General features: G+C 36.3%; 2 protein-coding genes across 2 annotated transcripts in view; one reads left to right on the plus strand and one right to left on the minus strand.

The window, feature by feature from the left end:
- The first annotated feature begins 2,656 nt into the window (after window positions 1–2,656).
- On the plus strand, window positions 2,657–9,740 carry LOC110457826 (actophorin-like). Its single transcript, XM_021509252.1, has 2 exons — window positions 2,657–3,007; window positions 8,385–9,740. Exons 1-2 carry the CDS (start codon window positions 2,727–2,729, stop codon window positions 8,668–8,670), a joined length of 567 nt encoding a protein of 188 aa, XP_021364927.1. The 5' UTR covers window positions 2,657–2,726; the 3' UTR covers window positions 8,671–9,740.
- Window positions 9,741–16,657: 6,917 nt separating this feature from the next.
- The window catches only part of LOC110457830 (pescadillo homolog), a 34,811-nt gene continuing 30,766 nt past the window's right edge, over window positions 16,658–20,702 (minus strand). The window contains exons 15-17 of the mRNA XM_021509258.1: window positions 19,179–19,300; window positions 18,448–18,627; window positions 16,658–17,073 (exon numbers count right to left, since the gene is read on the minus strand). Of these exons, the coding sequence (XP_021364933.1) occupies window positions 17,008–17,073; window positions 18,448–18,627; window positions 19,179–19,300 (368 nt within the window). The 3' untranslated portion in view covers window positions 16,658–17,007. The remainder of the gene's footprint in view (window positions 17,074–18,447; window positions 18,628–19,178; window positions 19,301–20,702) is intronic.

Below are 20,702 nucleotides of genomic sequence, written 5' to 3' on the forward strand. Positions count from 1 at the left end.
AACAAGGCTCAAAACTAGGGCCGATCGTTTTTGATAATTTTTATAAATGACATTTTCTTTTTTTATAAAAAATGCATTTTAACTATGCAGACGACAATACTCTGTCCTATGCACACACCATAGGGGGTCAGGGGTGTACACTATAAAGCCCTTAAATTTGTCTATCAAGATTTTAATTCCAACTACGAAGATCTTTTAGTAAAAGGTAACACTTGTATATACAATTAAGTAGACTCAAACAAGTACTTATAGAAACTTTTAATATTTTAAATGGACAAAGCCCCTTTTATTTACAGAATTTTATTCGTGTTAAAACGTCATCTTATAATTTCAGGTACAGTAACATTTTACAAGTCCCTTGAAGCAGAACAGTTAAGTATGTAACAAATAGTTTTAGCTTTTTAGCTGCCTCTACATTACATGGAACTCACTGTCAGAGCATGTCAGATTATCTACATCTTTACATCTTTTAATGACGATAGGAAAATAATAAAAACTTGAAATGGTGAAAGTTTACACTGTGCGATGTGCAGATGAGTTTCCTCCCTTTGCTGCCTCTGCCGTTTTATCTATTCTGCGTCAATGCTTTTAGTCAGTCATTATGCTTGCAAGATTTGTATGTGTATATAACTTTATGTACTGTTTGTACTGCTTACAATACATTGTTTTATTTCTTTTAATTTCAATTCAAATTTGGTTTGTTTGTTTATGAATGTATTGATTTATGTGTTTTGTAATTATGTAATTTGTTGAAGGCATTGTGTGATAAGTGTGGGTTTTTTTCCAGAATGTTTTAAGTTATCTAGGAATTTATAAATAGCCATGGTTATCAAGAATGGGGCACTGTAGCCACCTTGTTTTGACTGTTTGCTTAAATATATATTTTTTTCCAAATGTATGTGCCAAAAGTAATTCCACACTATCTATCTTTTATACGTTTAACAATGTTTCTGTTTTAACAATGTCATAGATTTGCATGCTTGTTATGTTTTATCTAAAGCTATCTCCGTTTTTATTTGTTATACGTGTATAGCCGGTTGTAAAAGCCTTGTGTTGCCTTGTTTAACCACGGACCGACTTTTAAATAAAATTTACTTGACTTGACTTGAATTAGGCATCATATCTGCGCTACCGCAAAGAGGCGGTTGTTGGTCGGACGCTTAAAGCATAAATGAAATCACAAATGATCGACCAATGTATTATGAGAAACCTTAGAGAATTAACTTGGAGTTACTAACTTGTTTCCTGCGATAAATGAATCGATGTTCCTATTTGCACATGCAATATCTTTGATAGAAATCCAATTTCCGTCATATTTAAACATAGTCTATATTTTGTGCTTTTTTATTGCTGCTGGTGACCTTCATTCAACGTGGTGGCCTTTATTCAACGTAGTGGCCTTTATTCAACGTGGTTGCCTTTATTCAACGTGGTGGCCTTCATTCAACGTGGTGGCCTTCATTCAACGTGGTTGCCTTTATTCAACGTGGTGGCCTTTATTCAAAGAGGTGGCCTTTATTAAACGACGCTATATCTAATTATAGCGCCCGTGTACTTTAGTACATATTGTTATATGCAACAGGAGAAAGAGAAATGTAACGGCAAGACCGGATATCAGACCCAGCCCCGGACCCTTCGAACTGTAGATGGACGCTCTAGCAATTGAGCTATCTGGTCGCCGACGATCAACCCAGTCCAGTTCCGCTACTGGGACTTGTATTCCTCCCTCCTTTCGCCCCCGAAGACACAACTATTTAGTACCGTTATTGTATATAAGCGTACACCCAAAGCTTAAAACATGGGTTGGCAAGATCGCCACTTTTGTAACAGGAGAAAGAGAAATAGTGGCGGATCCAGAGTTTTTTTAGGCTTCAGGACCCCCCCCCCCTCTGAGAATTTTCTTTAAAATCATGTATTTTCACCATTTTTCTCAATTTTCCCCCACATGCCCCCCCCNATTTTGGACCCCACCCCCACCCCTACTCCAGACAGATAGGCCTAGGTCTCTGGGTCAGACCGAGGTTCAAACCCGGGACTCCGAAGTCTACCCGGTCGTCGACGATTCGACCCTTTCCAGTACGTTTCGATATATATTAATACCAAAAAAATGCAATTAATTTAGATATTTGTAAATAACATCTTTATATCATTTTACATTCTATATTTGTATTAGCTTAATTAATATTAATGAATTGTTTACCTTAAAGAAATGACAATAAAATGGTTCGCATACATTCCCGAAGCCCACCAGACCACGTGACAGTCACGTGATTGTGGTATTACACGTATTAATTGTACGTCTCTGGTTTCATGGCAATCAATTAATAAGATTTAATAAGATTAACTTTTTATGGTTATGGTAGATCTACAAATATGAATGAAAATATAGAATAAGTAAAGTTGTTTTGCCGTAAAGTAAACGGTGTTTTCATTCGCTACTATATAAAGGGACAACAATATCATGCGTGCAATTATAACCGGTCATAATTAGTAATGTACCGAAACTGGACCCAATTTGAATTAATTACTGATAAAGTTCTACATTTTTTAAGTTATTCTTATTGTTAAACAATACGCAACTGTGGTTGCATTACTCCCGCTGTCGTATTCGTCAGCTCCAGCGTGAGTCACGCGCCGCCTTGCAAAATGTACAAATATGGAAATTGAACTTCGAACTATAAAACACGTGACGCGGAAGCTGCACAGGCACACCTCACATTTCCAAAATGGCGTCCGGAGTGAAAGTCGCTGACTCCTGTTCCAAAGCATTTGACAGACTAAAGAGTGCACATAGTGTAAAGTTCGTTCTGTTCAAGCTCAACAAAGAACTTACAGAGGTTGTCGTAGATAAGGAAGTCGTCAGTAAGTCGGGGCAAAACAAATATGACTGTTATGAAGCTTTCGTGAGGAACCTTCCAGACGATGAGTGCCGGTATGGCGCGTTTGAATACGCCGGTCGCGTGGATTCAGAAGGAAAGGTGGTGGAAAAGGTTGTTTTCGTATCATGGTAGGTTTATCTGTTAACTTAAAATGTTAGTTGTTTTATCTGTATTGTACAGTGTATGTGTGCTATAACGAAAAACTTTCCACGACCCGGCATAGTCTGAACTTCCGGAATAGTGATGGGCACCTATCTAACTCTTTAAGTAGAAGTAGGTCGGGAGAAATATTTCTGAAATAACGTACGACAGTTTGTTAGATGCGAGACTATTGTGACAGTTGTTCCTAGCTAACGTCTAGGTCAGTATTAAAAGTGCCTCCAAATTGTGGCTTAAGTCTACTTTCTGTATCTGTATGTTACTGGAAGACCCTCGATATCGCGTATACCATTATATGCTAGGGTTACATTTGTCAGCACAACATTGACTATTAGAAAGGACAAAGAAATGCGTATTGAAACGAGTCAACGAGGGCCTAATACAGGCAGGCATCGAAGCACCGGTAACTCTGGCAATTTGACTATTCTATAGTCAAATATGACCGTGTAATTAGGTGACAGTTATATATAAATTAGACCACAGTTGTGCACTTGAGACTAAGGGAAATTCCGGACATTGAGAGCAATGCCAGTGGGCCTTCAGCATATTTTTGTCAATAAGAAAATTTAGAGTGGCCATTCTATGTAAAATTGTAAGAACTTTGAAACATGGAGAGGTCAAATGTGAACAAAGCAGCTGAATTTGTGTAAAAAACGATATTTCTGATGACTTCATTGTTGCTATTAAGAATTTTGATACACATTCTTTTATCCTTTTTTTTTATGAAGGTAAGATATAGACCAAAATAGCTCACCTGGTCCGAAGGTCCGCCTTCCGTCACCTTTTCCTAAAAATCGCTATTACTGGCTGGCTAGCTGCGATAACGTAGCTTTCTGACGACGAGACATTTTTTTTTTATATATTGCGTTGTCAGAGCTACGAAGCGGTCCTATGCCAACTAATGGAGCAAAATCAAAAGTGTTAATCTGTAAGATTGCATATTATTCACGCCTCATATGAGTATAATGTTATCAAAATATTGCATAATTGTTGGGGGGAAAAAAAGAAACGACTGCCATGACAGATCACGCGTGATGTTATCTCAATTATCCTTTCTATATATGGCCTGCTCGGCCAAATATAGTATTACTACTGATGCCGCCATGTTTACTACAATTTCCATATTGGGTCATGACACCCATATTTGGATGTCAGACCTATATCGGAAGAGAGACTAACTTTCCAACATGGCGGTCAATTCAGATTTCGATTACGCTTGCTACGTTAACTTGATAATTTAACGACATTTTCAGCAGAGTTTAACTTCAAGTTGTGCAGGATATCAACAGAAGTAGTTAATACTACAACCTTATTTATAGATGCAGACCAATGTGCTGTCAATTTATTCTAAAATCGCCCTGATGTGATTCACACCGGGCTTGCTCCATTACAAGGCATGGGATCGATTTAATACCCGGCCGGGGCAGAGGAGGCCGGGTATTAATATTAGTACTACTGGCTGGCGACCAATTCTCACCATATTTTGAGTGTTTTTTCGGCGCTGTATCCAAAAATATGCAAGAAATCCCTTGTTGTTCCCCATTCATTTCAAGGTTCACCTAAAAGCTATTAGTTGTTTAAAATAAAATGTCTGCACACGCGTCCTTCAGGGAGCGGTTATTGTTGTGATGATAAATACATTTTCATTGTTCAGCTGTCATGAATTATGATGTAACACAATACGCTAGATTATGAACTTTTTACTTGATCAACTAGTGGATAATTCACCAAACTATGTGATGTTTTCATTTGTTATGTTGATGAGGACAAATATCATTATGAAGACCGTATGATCTACACAAAATCCAAGCTTTACAGTCATCGGTCTCATTCAATAATATTGCACAAACATAATTTGGCATAAGGAGACATGGTAGTCTCGTGGTAGGACGCCGGACTCGTGACTGAAGGGTTCGTGCCACGGCACGGCAATGTGTTGTATCTTTGAGCAAGATTCTTTACTCCGCTTGTTCCAGTCTACTCAGCTGTAAATGAGTACGTGGTTGGGCATTGCTAGAATTGTTGAATGCTAGCTGTTAGCGCCAAAATGGCAGCTCCGGCTGTTACTCCCCAGGGAGTTGAGAAATGTATTGGCTGGTTGCAAAGGCCATATAACCACGGATAATAATTTGTGAACCACTTTGAGACGACCTACGAACTAGGTTGTGATAAAGTGGTATATAAGAACCTCCAATTATTATTATTATTTAAAAATATATATTCAGAGTACACACCTTTATGTAGAGCAGACTCCTGAGGCCATAATGCCGTTCCTGAAATGTGTTGGGACAACTTCAGCATCCAACCACATGCATGGCATCCTTTCTCAAGGAATTCGCTCAGAACACTGAGCTCAACCACTCTCCTTCTTTCATTCCACTTCATCAGGTTTTTCTCCCAGTCTTCTTCCTCTTTGTAAACTTCATGCACAGTGCGGGTGGCTAGTGCAACACGCACGTCTGCTTCATCGACTATGTTGTTGTTGTTGACATCTGTGCTGTCATTTTCGTTGTTGTTGACATCTGTGATGTCGTTTTCGTTGTTGTTGACATCTGTGTTACTGTTGTTTTCGTTTGTTTTCGGTCGACACCAGGTATTACCTACGTCAGAAATTGTAATTCGTAATTTCACAAGAGATAATTTCTCGCGTACATGTTATTATGACGGGGCCATTATGTCGAACCCGTACTCTGTATCAATATTCTAACGTGAACAAATGTAAACATAGGTAACGACTTAGTGCGTTATCGGTGACATTTGAAGATATTACGTGTATAAACCTCCCGAAAATATGCAAACCAACAACATTGATATATAACTGATAGTTACTTCTCCCTTTTCTAACTTGACATACCTTCTGTTTCATTTACAAATTGGCAATTCTTTCTGCGCCTTTGAGGCGGCCCCTTGTCAGCCATGATGTCGTTTTACGGTAACGTAGTCTTTTATTGATCTCTATCGCAAATAAGGATGAGGTATGCTAAGGGCAGTCACTCTAACCGAAAAAATGACCGGGGGGCAAGTAACTCCAACGACGAAAAGCAGCCATTTTTGGAGCTCTCCTTCGCATTCATAATCCTGTCAGTGGTTTTACATTAAGAAGAAAACGGTCAAAAAAATCCCATATAACATCACAATTCAATCGAGGTTTCCTGTTAGACGTAATGTACTGTAACAGGAAGAAATAGAGGAATATGCGAGCAGTTTGCTATTTGTTTTCATGTGTCAAGAATGATGGATACTATGACCAGTTAAACTTGTGAAAATAGTAATTGTTTTGTCGGACATTTCTTCACAGGATATTTTTGCAGACAAAGCCTGGTTCTTGAAATTCCATTGGTTTAGACTTGCTTATGTTCTGATCACCTGCAATCATCCAAATTGGTATGCTGGTACATGTTCATCTAATTTAAGGAAGATAGAGTGTCATGTGCATTTTTTTTAATTAATCACAGTGACCTATGTATACATTTGAATCTTTGACCTTTGTTAAAAGTTCGACATAGTGTTAGATACCGTTTGTCTGGAGCATTGCCTCCGTTTGATTTCATCTGTGATCATTACAGCTGGTATGCTTTTACATCATATATTTAGGGAAGGCTGATGAGGGTCGCATAAGCAGGTTATGATAATAATTTCCTGCATGTTTCTATGAACTGAGTCTATTGTCGAGCAGTGGGGGTTATTGACAACTTGTTTGCAATCTTGTCTATGTTGTTGGGTTTGTGCTCAGTTGACATAAATATCGGGCCTTTGTAAAAACATTAATCCTGAAAAGTGGAAATGAGATGGTGACAATTCGTTCAGCCTATGTTACTCGTCCATTATGTTGAGGGATTTTGTGACTATTATTATATTATTGACCTGTTATTTATTTTTATTTTTTTAAATGGTAAAAGTGAAAAGGACACTCCTTTTCCATAAAATTGATATCTAGAATATATCATCTAATTATATATAAAGTCACCTTCATAGTGATATGATTTATTTGGCACTTTAGTAGGTCATCAGTATCTGCAGTGCCTCTCAATGATGCAGAACAAGGAAACTCCTGTAGTTCCATGAATCGCATTGATAGCGATTAATGTTGCTACTTACTGTACTGTCTCTTGATATAATAAAATTAAGTAAATATATATAATTAAGAAGAAAAGTAAGGTTTTTAACAAAACATTTTCCCCTCATCGGTTACAGGTATATATATATATGCAACTCACAATAACAAAAGTAAATGTGTAAACATCATATCTTCCACAGTTTTGAATGAAAACAGACATTTGCATCGTTTCCGATAATGATTGAATATAAATTTACCAATTTATGTATACATACAAATTCCAAAATTTTGAACTAGCCATGGTACTAAAAAATGAACTGTACTTCAAATTCCCTGCTATGTGCTATATAAATGGACAAGCACCAAAATTGGGTGTGTAAGCATAATTGCGTCATTCATTGACAACGAAAGGATTGACTATTTAATGTTGTTGTGATTAATATTTCTGTAAACGAAGAGATTGTCAAAGTGATTGTCCACTAAGTGTCCAGGTTTAAGTAAAGACTAAATATTGTTAGTAAATAATGTTCAGAAAATTGTTGTTCTTTTCATTTTACTAAATTTTCAGTTTATTCAACAATTTCCAGGTTTATGGGCACCAGCACTTATTATACTATGCTATTATTGATTTGTTGAGAAATCGGCCCCTTTTTCTCGAACTCAATCCATGTACAGTTACAAGTACGACTATAAAGAAATTATAGGTCATGCTCAAAAATTGATGAGCCAAAATCTCAAGTTAATATCAACTCATATGGAAACCATTTCTTGTATTTTGGGCAATTCAAGTAGATTTAAGGTTATTAGTGTCTATAGACCTGTGCTGGTACAAACCATTCTCATGCTCCATCATGGATTCTGTGCTCAAATCAGGTTTCTTGTAACTCACTTAAATCATGTCAAATGATCATCCATAAGTTGAATGTTAACACTGAAAAGAATATTCAGCTTTAAGTGTCTTTAAAATAATTTTTAATTTTTAATTTACAATTGCCTTATTGTTAGAAGAAATAATGCAGGAGCACAAAATACATGCTTGAGCATGTGATCGGTTTCATGAATGCGGGCACAGGAAAATGTTATACACCCCCGACTAGGTTTTGCAATATGTCTTCATTGATATGGTATGATAAGTGCCTTTTTATAACTAACAAGTCCTACTTGATTAAGAATTGAATGGGAAATAAGAATTGAATGGGAAAGGAACATGTACAGTTCCAAACCTATTAGTTATAAGCCAGTAACTTTAAAATGGTATTTACTTTAAATATTGTTTTGTTGTCTTTCAGGGCACCTTCTTGTTCAAAACTGAAGCATAAGATGATCCATGCTTCCACTCTGTCTGCTGTAAAATCAAAACTCAAAGTCAACGATGTTTTGCAGATACACGATAAGGACGACCTGGATGAAGATTGTATCTGCTCGAAACTAAGGATCTCTCTGGACAAAGGGCATTGTGAAAAACAGAAGGCATTACATCCGTATTGTCCTGAACAAGATGAATACGTTGATCATGACGATCATCACGGCGGTCATCACGAAGGGGAACAGCAACAGCAACAGTGTCTGCATTGAGAGGACCAAAACCTCATGTCAACACTGGGGATGTATTTTATGCATCCATACGGACTGGAATGATGCTTTTGGCTGTTATACATCATATTGTAAACAAAGATTTTCATAAAGCTGAAGGTTAACCTGATAATCATTGTGATGTATTTATCACTGCTGTCTACATTCAAATTGTAATGTATACAATTTTGAGCCAAAATTGTAGTCACAACCATAAAGAAAAGTTATTCATACTACGTATACACTATATTAGGGACAAGCATATGAATGGAGTCGAAAAGTACCGGAGGATTATTTCAGCATTGTGAATTGAACTCTTCGCAAAAACCAGTAAAAACACTATGAATAAAGACCTATCGTAGCTAAAATATATAGCAGGATTGTACAATTCTGGAATTTTGACAGTGGTCAACTTTTTTTTTCAGTGGGCCAGTTCATTACAGTTAACTACTCCTCTAGGCCAGTGATGTTTCATCCATGCATGTATATTCAAATTGTGATAGAATACACCATTCACAAATATTTATATATGAATATAAGAACCTTTAAAACTCATTCACTCCTGAAAATTTCATAATGAACTGTTCCAACCTTTGAATTTGAAATGAGTTAAAAGTGCTTCAGAAAAATGTTGATGAATATTGTTAGGTAGCCAGGGGCAGGGCCGTTGGCATCAAATTCAACAAACCCTTTTGACCAATTATCATTTGCCCTTAATGCTTGCTTACAGACTTATAGTTATGGTCGATGTCGGCTTTGTTTGAAAAATAACATATCACAGAGGCAGGAAATCTGACTTTCATCCCTAGTTCTTCAGCGCGAGTCATGTGTTGGCAAAAGTGAACAGTTCCTACACTTTAACAGTGATCAGAAAAAACTAAAAACGAAATATTTTTCACTGGCCAGTGATGGTTATAATATCAAGTTACTTTAAACTATAAATTCATCAGCCCTAGGTATCTCTCAATCAGAATTGTACATCCCTGAAAGTTCTGTGTTAATTGTTAATTTTGGCTGCTTCCTGGAAGAACACGTGAACACATTTTGTATGAATAAAAATATGTAACCGAAAATTCCACTTGTTGATTATAACTTGAAATTATGGTACAATGAACGGATTACTACAGGTAATAAAAAATAAAGACTGACAAGGGGCATGGTAACAATGTTTTTTTTAGGTCACCTGAGACTAATTAAGTCTCAAGTGACCTATATATTCTAATTGCCTTTTGTCCGTCGTCGTGCGTCCGTAAACAATTTTCATTTTCGACTTTTTCTCAGGAACTGATGATCCTATTTCAATCAAATTTTGCAGGAACCTTCAATTCCTTGTTCAAATATGCACCAAAATTGTGAATTATCTGGTTCCCACGTGCACCCCCAGGGGCGGGGCTAAAAGTGGTCAAATTGGCTTAAATTTTTAAAATCTTATTCTCCAGACCCAGATATACTGGATACCAATACTTTTCATAGGTGGAAGGGTCTTGAGGTACTTTATCAAAAATGCAAATTTCATGACCCTCAACCTTCACGTTTGCCCCTGGGGAGGGGGTGAAATTACTAAAGTTTATATAGGAAAATTCATCTTTTGGGTATATTTTGTTCATTTTCTACTGGAAATCTTTCAAACTTGATTTACATTATAACCATGAGATGACAGTTTGATACTTTTGACATTTTGAATCCTGTCTCATCCCCAGGGGCTGAGCCCAAATGGGATCATATAGCCAGGAATTTCAACAGTCATCTTCTCCAGACTGAAATAGGCTGAAAACCAATACTTATCATAGTTGGAAGGGTCTCGAGGTGCTTTATCAAAATTGTGAATTTCATGACCCCCAGACTCCATGTTTGCCCCTGGGGAGGGGGCAAAGTTAACTATAGTTTATTTAGGAAAATGATACTTTTGGGTATTTTTGCATTGGTTCATTTTTAGCTCGCCTGCCCGAAGGGCAAGTGAGCTTATGTCATGGTAAGGCGTCCGTCGTTCATCTGTCCTCGTCCGTCAACTTTTCCTTTAAACAACTTCTTTTGAAGAACGGACAGGCCTAGAGTCATGATATTTGACTGAAAGCTTTGTTGGTAGAAGCCCTACAAAGTTTGAGAACGAAAATGACCTTGACCTACTTTCAAGGTCACAGGGGTCAAATGTGTCAAACACTTCAAACAACTTCTGAAGAACTAAAAGGTATAGACTCTTCATATTTGACTGATGGATTCCTGAGATGAGAGCCCGGCAAAGTTTGAGGATGAAAATGACCTTGACCTTCTTTCAAGGTCACAGGGGTTAAATGTGTCAAACACTTCAAACGACTTCTTCTGAAGAACTGAAAGGTATAGAATCTTTATATTTGGCTGGTGGCTTTCTGGGATAGAGCCCGACAAAGTTTGAAAACAAAAATGACCTTGACCTACTTTCAAGGTCACAGGAGTCTGATATGTCTAATGATTAAAACGACTTCTTCTGAATATTTGGCTTGTAGCTTTCTGGGAAAGAGCCCAACAAAGTTTGAGAATGAAAATTACCTTGACCTACTTTTAAGGTCACATGAGGAAGATATGTCAAACACTTAAAATGACTTCTTCTGAAGAACTGGAAAGGATAGAACCTGAATATTTGGCTGGTAATTACCTGGGAAGGAGCCCAACAAAGTTTGCGAATGAAAATGACCTTGACTTACTTTCAAGGTCACAGCGTTCAAATATGTCAAACTACTTCTGAAGAATTAAAATTCATAAAGTTATAATAGTTGGCTGGTGACTTCCTGGGATAGAGCTCACCAAAGTTTGCGAATGAAAATGACCTCAACCTACTTTAAGAGGTCACAGAGGTCTACAACATTTCAAAGGATTTGTTCTCAAGAACTAAAAGGAACGGATTCATAAGATTTGGCTGGTAGCATTTTGGAATAGAGCTAACCAATTTGAGAAGGAAAATCACATTGACCTACTTACAAAGTCACAGGGAAAAAAATGTTAAGCAACTTCTGAAGAAGAATCAAAAAGCATAGAACCATATAAAAAAATTGCTGGTAGTTTCAACAGATGGAGCTAACAAAGTTTGCGAGGGAAACATTTTTAGTGCAATATAATATTTAATGATAATATTTTGCTGGCCTCTTGTTCTGTTTCAGCACTTAAAATGTAAGTTTAAGTATTTTGGAACTGTAACAACATATTGCTATTATCTCATTAGAAATATCTTTTTTTTAAACCATTGACAAATTTAAGCTATTTGGGCAGGCAGGAAATAGGAATTTCTTTTACAGGCATAATTAATTAATTGAATTGTAATTGAAATAAAAAAAAAATATGTCAGTCTCTTCAATCACCATTATCATTGGAACATTTTCATATTTTGGAGTATAAATTTTCAGAAAATTGAACTAGTAGAATATACTTACTTGAATAAATTTGTAAGGTTAAGATGTGAAGTGCATGTTTTTAAAGTGGTCCGTCTGTCCTTATACAATTCTTGCTAGCGCTATGTCTTAGAAAGTGCTTTAGTGATCTTTCTAAATAAAAATCATGAAGGTTCCATATGATCCCTAGTTATGCAAATTGTTTTTTGTGAACTGATCCCAAAGCCAAAATGGCCACGAGGCAGCCATCTTTAATTTGAGAATGAAAGTCTGTTAGTGCCATTTCTAAGGGATCTTTCTCAAATCGCACATGAAGTTTCTTCATGATCCCTAGTTATGCATATTGTGTTTTGGGACTGATCTCAAAACCAAAATGGCCGACAGCCAGCCATCTTGAATTTGAGAATGAAAGTTTGTTAGCACTATTTCTCAAAGTATTGGAGGGATATCTCTCAAATTTCATATATAGGTTCCCCATTGTCCTTAGTTTGCATATCATTTTTAGCTCACCGGGTCCGAAGACCAAGGTGAGCTCATGCCATACCGTGATGTCCGTTGTTCGTACGTTAACAATTTTTTCATACAACTTCTTCTTAACCACTGATTGGAATTTAACTAAATTTGACTGATTGGAATTTAACTAAATTTGACTGAAAGCATCCCTATGTGTTTGGGATTCAGAATTGTACACATGGTTGGGCTGAGGGGCGGGGCCAAAAGTGATACATCTAAGGTTACATGTTAGAAATTGCATTAACAATCTATATTTTTCACGATCCAATAATTCAACATATACACTAGTACTGTATGCGTAACTAGGGACCATGGGGAATGTTCATGTGAACTTTGAGAAAGATCCCTCCAGCATTTTCCGAAAAATAGCACTAACAAACTTTATCCTCAGGAGGCTTCCTGGTATTCTGATTAGTCCCAAAAGTTGTTATGAATAACTAGGGATCAAGGAGAACCCTCATGTGAAATTTGAGAAAGATCTCTCAAGTACTTTCTAAGAAATAGTGTCAACAAGAATGGTTTATTAGGCTCCACATGGTTTGGGATTAGATGGACTAGACCATGATGAGTTGAAAATGATTTTACCAACATGATTTAATAACAGGTGAGCAACAACAATCTATCGGTTGATTTAAAATTTAAAAAAAATCTGTCAAGAGGCAGGTTCTTTCTGTTCAACAGACTTAACATGGCTAAAGGGAGACAACTCCTTACCCTTTGATCAAAACATGCATGTTAGAAGTAAAGAATATGAACACTCATATATTGCATACATGAATAAACATTCAAAACACATACATACTTTTTGCCCCTATTGACATATACCAAGATAAATTATTTTAAGTAAAATTGCTATGGCGAGATATAACTCAGCTGAGTTGTTAATATTTTGCAATACAATTAAGATACTACTTCTTATGTATTGAATTTTAATTTTTAAGGTGTTTTCAGTGAACATCTTTAGTTACTGGGATGTGTTAAAATGACTGAAGTTTACCAATACCTTGTGAAGAGGTAATCAACCTCAATGTTTACAATTTATTGTTATAATCATTTTCCTATTGTTATGGGCTGTGACCATGGTTAACTGAGTGTTTAAGAATCTGACCAGCTAAGATTGCTAGCCCTCAACCACGTGGGGCAGTCGCAAGGTATTAGCAGCAGGTCGGTGGTTTTTCTCTTGTGTAATCTGGTTATCATTCATCATCAAAACCAGGCTCATCAGTAAATGACCACACCTGTAATAGAACTTACCACACAAACAAACCAAACTAATCATGTTAATTTATATATGATGTAAAAAGAAGCCTTTATTATTTTATTTAATCAGAGCTACTAGATCTATTCTCATATATGACAATTATATAAACTTTGATGAAAATCTGTTCAGAAAATTAAGTCAGTAGAGCCATGACAATCACTTGCAACAGGGTGGGACAGACATTTGTCTATACACTATATGCCTACTTGTTTTTGTTTTACATCCTATTAACAGCTATAGTCATTTAAGGACGTGCCAGGTTTTGGTGATGGAGGGAAGCCATTGTTTCCAGAGAAAAACCACCGACCTACGGCCAGGCTGCCTCATGAAGGTCTCGAATCCGCTACCCAGTGGTGGAGGGCTAGTGGTATATTGTATTTACATTGTATCTTGACCATATGTAAGATGAGCTTCATTCTCACTATGTTATCAAGAATAAATTAAGCCATTATATTAACAATAATATAATGGCTTAATTTATTCTTGATAACATATTGAGAATGAAGCTCATCTTACATATGGTCAAGATACAATGTATGATAAAATGTACAATATTTACAGCCTTTACCACTTGGCAAATGCGCTATATGCCCCTCACCCCTACTATTATTATGGGGCATAGCAAACCATTTTTTCCCCTAGTAGGTTGAGTAAACAAGGTCACATTTAGTGAATAGCTGGAAGTGTATCAAACTCCGGCACACACAAAAAAAACCTTGTAATGCTAGTCAACAACATGCCGAGAACCAGAGGTACAACACCCTCGATACTCCAGGGGTTACACACACATATGCCCTCTGCACCCCTCAAATATGTCATAGCAAAATTTAAAGCACAAAGATAGCTGTTTGAATGGTCTCAGGTGTAAAAAAAAACCCTGACCAATCGCCAGACTAATACCTGTCCTTTGAAGATTACAGGGGAGAGACAACAGACTTTAAAGCCAGTCAATCTTTACTGTTTCGCAACGTGAGATTATTTTGTACATCAAAGGAACAAGGTGGCACACAGGGACCTGAGAATTTGTTACAGATAGATTTGAACCTAATCTAAGGTGTTTAGATCAAGTTTCAAAACGCAACCCCCAATGATGACCAAAACTTGATCTAAACACCCAAAAGGTGTAGAATTATTCTCAACACCTTAGCTTAGGTCTGAATATAGCTGTAACAAATTCTCTAGTTCGGGAGAAATTACATCTGTGAATACACCTTGGTGAGTTCCCGCAAGCTTCATCTGAAGTGATCAACTAATATAACAAAGTGGTAGGTACATGTATATGTCAGCCTCTTCATCAACATGTCATGAGATCAAATGTAGAGCTGGATTTTATTGACGACATATCTAAGAGAGTATGTAAGTCGTCATCCTGATCATACTTGTTGTTGACATGGATTTCCAAGTCCATGTCTACAAATATAACACATGCAGCCAAAACTCATAGGATCAGAAATGGAAATCATAGTTATATCTAAATGCCAGCCAAAACGATGTCATACTATAATTATCATGCTAAAAGAAGGAAATAGTGTGTTATCATATGTCAATCTGTTTATAATGTATACCAGGAAATTGTTGCTGCAATTTGATTTTCGCCCTCTGTAATAAAGACAAATTTATTGTGACAACAAACTTACGTACACAGTTCACCCTAAAAAGTAATTACATGTGAAAGTTGAAATGTACACAGGATGAAAATAGATTTTACCAATGGAGGGTGAATAATTGACAAGGGGACAGTTTCCTGGTATAAAGTATGACCTTGTAACTATCTCATCCAAGTTTTCATTCAATTTTTCATAATTTGAGGTTAGTGGTGATAATCATATGAACATTAGCATCTTTTAAACGGGGATGTGATAAATTTCATGGCAATTATAGCTTAATCCATCCATACAACAGAGCCAAATGACTGTAACTTGTTCCCGAAAATCCTTTTTTGATTTGGTGAGAATCATATAATTATAATATTATTCACATCTCATAGAAGTGATCCTAGAAGGATCTTGGCACCTACATGTACCATCATACAGGATCTTCATTAAATTTATGCAAGTTTGATATTTTCTATTTTATTATCCGTTTGATTGATAGTCTTGTCAACAGTAAATGCAGTTTGTGATAACTTTTGATTTAAATTTATACAGAACGGTTTGAGCGACTGTTCTTTCAAATTAAGGTCTTATTTACTTCTTGAGAAACAGTGAGGGAATACTTACTCTGTTAAAATCCAAAATGACTACCTGACAGCCATTTTTCTGTTCTTTTTCAAAACAAAAACTGCCTTACTTAGGACAAAGGAAAACCTGCATATGAAATTGGAGAAAAATCTTGTCTTTCTTGAGAAATAGTGATAACGAACTTGAACTGTCAGAATCAAAGATGGCTGCTTCACGACCACCTTGTTTTCCTAATTAATCTCAAAAAGAACCTGCATAACAACTGACCAAGGGAATTTTTTTCACATGATATATGACAAAGATCTGTAGAGTACCCTTGAGAAATTAGGATAACAAACATGAACTGTTGAAATCCAAGATGGCTGCCTGTCCGCCTTCTCATATTCTGATCGGACTCAAATATGCATAACTATGGACCAAGGGGAATCTTAAATGAAATATTGAGAAGGATCTGACTGGTACTTCTGGAGAAATAGTGATAACAAAACCTGTTTAAGGATAGACGACGGATGGCAGACCGTGGACAATTTGATCAACCCAATAGTAACACTGAGGTAAATATCACAAATCTCCACCTCCAGGTAATTAGTCTGATTATGCTTTCATCAGTGAGAATGTGGTACATATTTCTTTTTGTACTCGACCACAAAGTCCATACAAAGTGAAAAACATACTTAAGTTCATATCTTTATTTCTTTCACCATTTACTGTTACATCCGCAGTAGTACTTAAAGCAGCAAATATTGATGACACAAAATCCGCCAAGAAATTTAACCACAGACTTATTTCTTCTTTTTATAAAATAATTTACACTGTAGTATATATGTCTTGTTCTCAGCTGATGAAAGGCTGCGAGGAGCTCCACACGTCAACTTGCTGTACCTTCCTTGTTGTAACTTGACAGTATCATGTGAAATACCTTTCAAGCTTTAACATTATTAAAAAGTTCCATATGTCCAGGAGAGATTTTACCTGAAAAGGTATATCTCAACCCAGAACAACTGCATCCTGATGATAAGGCAGTTCACGCTTTCTTTCCTTTCTTCGTGGCTTTGTCTATTGAACGACGCTTTTCTATCAATACCCTTTTCTGAAAATATAAGATATAAAGGTCAGTTTCATCCAAGGGGTTTTATCTCATTCACCCCTACAGTTTCATAATGAACTAATCCAACCTTTGATTTGGAAGAGTTCAAATGTGTCTTCAGGTGTGAATGCGTTAAACTGTAAAATTAGTGTCTTTATCTAAAGAATGACGTAAAATAATAAAATATTTTGAGTAAAGCTATAAATTTTCTATCATATTTTTGACAAGAATGCTGTTTATACCTCTAGCACTGTCCAAAGTTAAGAAAAGGATGACAAGAGTCAAACAGGCTTACTGCTAGGCGGATCAATATAGCCCATCCCATGCTCAAAAAGCATGAAAATATGGTAATGTAAGGAGAAAAACTAACATTTGTACCATATTACTATGTAAAGTTTAGAACACTATTCCTGTGGTTAAATGAAAAATACATACTGTACTTTATTAACTTTAGCTGAAGTAATGTACAAATTCTAATTCAATAATAAAGGGCCATAACTCCATATATAATGATGCAAATCAAACTTATCAGTGTATTGAGTGGACAACATTTTGGCAATAGGATAAGGGCCATAACTTAAATATGTCAGATAACTGTAGTTATCCAACTTATCTTAACTTTAATGATAGTTCATCTTTCTATGGATTTTGCGACTAATCTGTTGAAATTTACTAAAGATATCAAGCGGACACGAGTTGTCCACAAAATTGATGTTGATTCGGCTATGCTGTAAGAGTATGTACAATAGCTGTTATATATGTACTGAAATGACTCGATTCAGCTATGCTTTGTTTAATACTTAGTCATAGATGTGCTGCATCAATTTTGTGGACAACTCGTACACATTTTACACCTTTGTGTGCATACGCGTCACTGGTCATTTGTCTGAAGAAGATGACAGTGTACATTCTGTAATAGTCATCGAAATGTCACATAGAAACTCTTGTTGGGTTTATAAAAAGAACTTTTCATAATTTCTGGGCCATTTCTAAATCGAGACGAGGGGGCTCAAAGACTCTCGCACATCTTTGACCAAGTATTAAATAAATGTCCATACATTTGAAACAGTGGCAATGATATGCTCTGGAAATTGGGATGGAGGGACACTTGCATTGACAAAGTAAATACTTTGCATCCCAGACTTCATGTGAATTAATTGGGGTGTAAAAAGTGAAACAAGGATGCATAGCTACCGTACAACAGCATTCCCTGTATTCCTTTGTATGAGTAAAGTGTATGACATCGCATGTAAGCTTTAATTATTTTGGCATAAATTATCCCAATGCCTACTTATTCTCTTTTTTGACCCTAATGTATGTTATGATCTTCTATATAGTAAATTAACATCACCGTTACTCATGATATGTCAAAATTACCTCTTGTTTCTTTTTGTTTTGTGCTGTTCTAATTCTTTCATACATTCTTTTTCGTTTCTTTGGGATAGTCATTTCAGCCAGTTTGCGTTCCTCTGCCATCTGTCTTGAGAGTTTTTGGTCAATATTCTCGGTGTCCATCTCCCCTGCCTCCACAGACATTGTACTGGCGTTGTGGTCACTCTAGATAATAAAAGAACACTTTTAGTAACAAAGACCTTGACCTTTGAAACATTTAAATTCCTTTAGCATATCACCATATTCCAGGTCAAGTTTAAAAAAAAATAGTCTTTTGGATTCCAAGATATAGGACCCATATTGATCCCAATGGTCTATTTTTAGTAACATTAAACAGAGATTAGGATGTAGAAATACTGTTCAATATGGCCGAGACTCTTAAATAGACATACTAGAAATATATATGTATGTATTGAAGGGGCTGGCTTAATAAACCACAGGCATTAAATGATACAAACTAAACTTCATCTGCACATTTCAGAGGAGTTATTGTATGGAAACCAAATGTTGAATTATAATTTGATAGACTCATTAATTATGCATATATATATATGCAACAAACTAGCAAGTAAATGTAGTTTGACATTTGCCAATATGTATGGTAGTTGTATAGGCTATATCTTGGCTGAAGGGGCTTCATTCTAACAATTTTGATAAGACTTTGATCTCTTGTGCACTAACTTCATGAAATCGCAAAGGACAATGAGTCAAGATACCTTCTGTTTTTTTGCCTTGGATTTTGTTGCTTCCAGTTGTTTACGTTTGATGTCCTTTTGCTTTGAACTTCTTGTTTCCCTCACATTTTCCTCCTCAGAATCTTCCTCCTCCTCCTCCTCATCTGAATTAACATCAATAAGTAAAACAAAAACATCAGTTTATAATTAAGTTATATTAATTGGTTCAGATACTAATACAAGTCCTCGGGGATAAATCACTTCATGTCCAGCAATTTGCTGCATGGTTAAAGGGTAGGGATCTCTACCATTTCTAAGGTATGACCAAAGGACTTATTCCCCCCCTCCCCCCAACAGGTGGGGAAGACCCCATGGTACTTCACTTAAGGAATGAAATTTATTTTATCAACATTCATGAGGCCATAACAACATTGGCTTTTTGGACATATTACGCAATTCTTGGTAAATATGTCCAGAAAGCCAATGTTGTTATGACCTCATGAATGCTGATAAAATAATTTTCATTCCTTATATTTACATTTTTAAGTGCTTTGAACCTTCCGATGCAAGCATAAATAAAAATAATACCGGCATTGTAATTCTATTTGTGCATGGGGGCAACGCAGTAGAGAGAACAGCGTGTTTTTGCGGGAAAATGTAAAACTTACTGTGGGGGTCCTACCAACAGCCATGACAACAAAACAAACAGAATATAGTTGTATTTTCAAATTTTATTTGTAGAACTAACCCAGGTCGGATATTATTATCATGTACCTTACACACCTCATTTGGGAATTAAAATGAAGCCTATTCTGTTTAATGCTAATCATATTAGCATAACTAAACTACACGAGGGCTGGTTCACAGCGGACGTGTACCAACTACGCCCTGTGCTTTGTCATTAAAGTGTATCAATACGCAGTGATGAGGTCACCTGTGTTATGCAAAAATGAATGTCATTTTCGTCAATGGGTCCAAGCATACAGAATGTAAATATTAACTTGTAGCATGAGTGCATTGCCTTTTCGTGCCTAGCAATTGTATTGATGAGAAATTTTGTTAAACTGTATGTCTGCTACCTCTCTGCTTTTCTGCATGTTTGTATAATACAAGACAAGAGGCCCATGGGCCTTAACGGTCACCTGCCATCCGATTCAAATTAGGACTGTCGTCCAGGGGACAATTCATACTTTTCGTCGGTCCAAGTGACCTTACTGCATCGTCAATTAATTTTTCCTTGTGAACACAATTATTTCAGTAAATATGAACCGATTTTGAAGAAACTTTGTATGTAGCTTTGTATCAATGAGATCTTGGATGAGTTTGAATACCGGAACAATTTGACAATAACTTACATAGTTATTCCCCTTGGTATTTTTATTATTGTTGGACCCTATGAACACGATAACTGAAATAAATGGGTGTGACTCCAATTTTGACCCAAGGGGTCTGTTTTGAACAAACTTGGTAACTGTATGTCTTCTGTTCTTGGTTAAAAGAAACAAGTAAAAGTGTAAATCAATGATTTATTAAATAAGGCACAAAATTTTAATAGCACCTTGTTAG

This window comes from Mizuhopecten yessoensis, unplaced genomic scaffold, assembly GCF_002113885.1.
Source record: "Mizuhopecten yessoensis strain PY_sf001 unplaced genomic scaffold, ASM211388v2 scaffold9331, whole genome shotgun sequence".
Taxonomy (NCBI): Eukaryota; Metazoa; Mollusca; class Bivalvia; order Pectinida; family Pectinidae; genus Mizuhopecten; species Mizuhopecten yessoensis.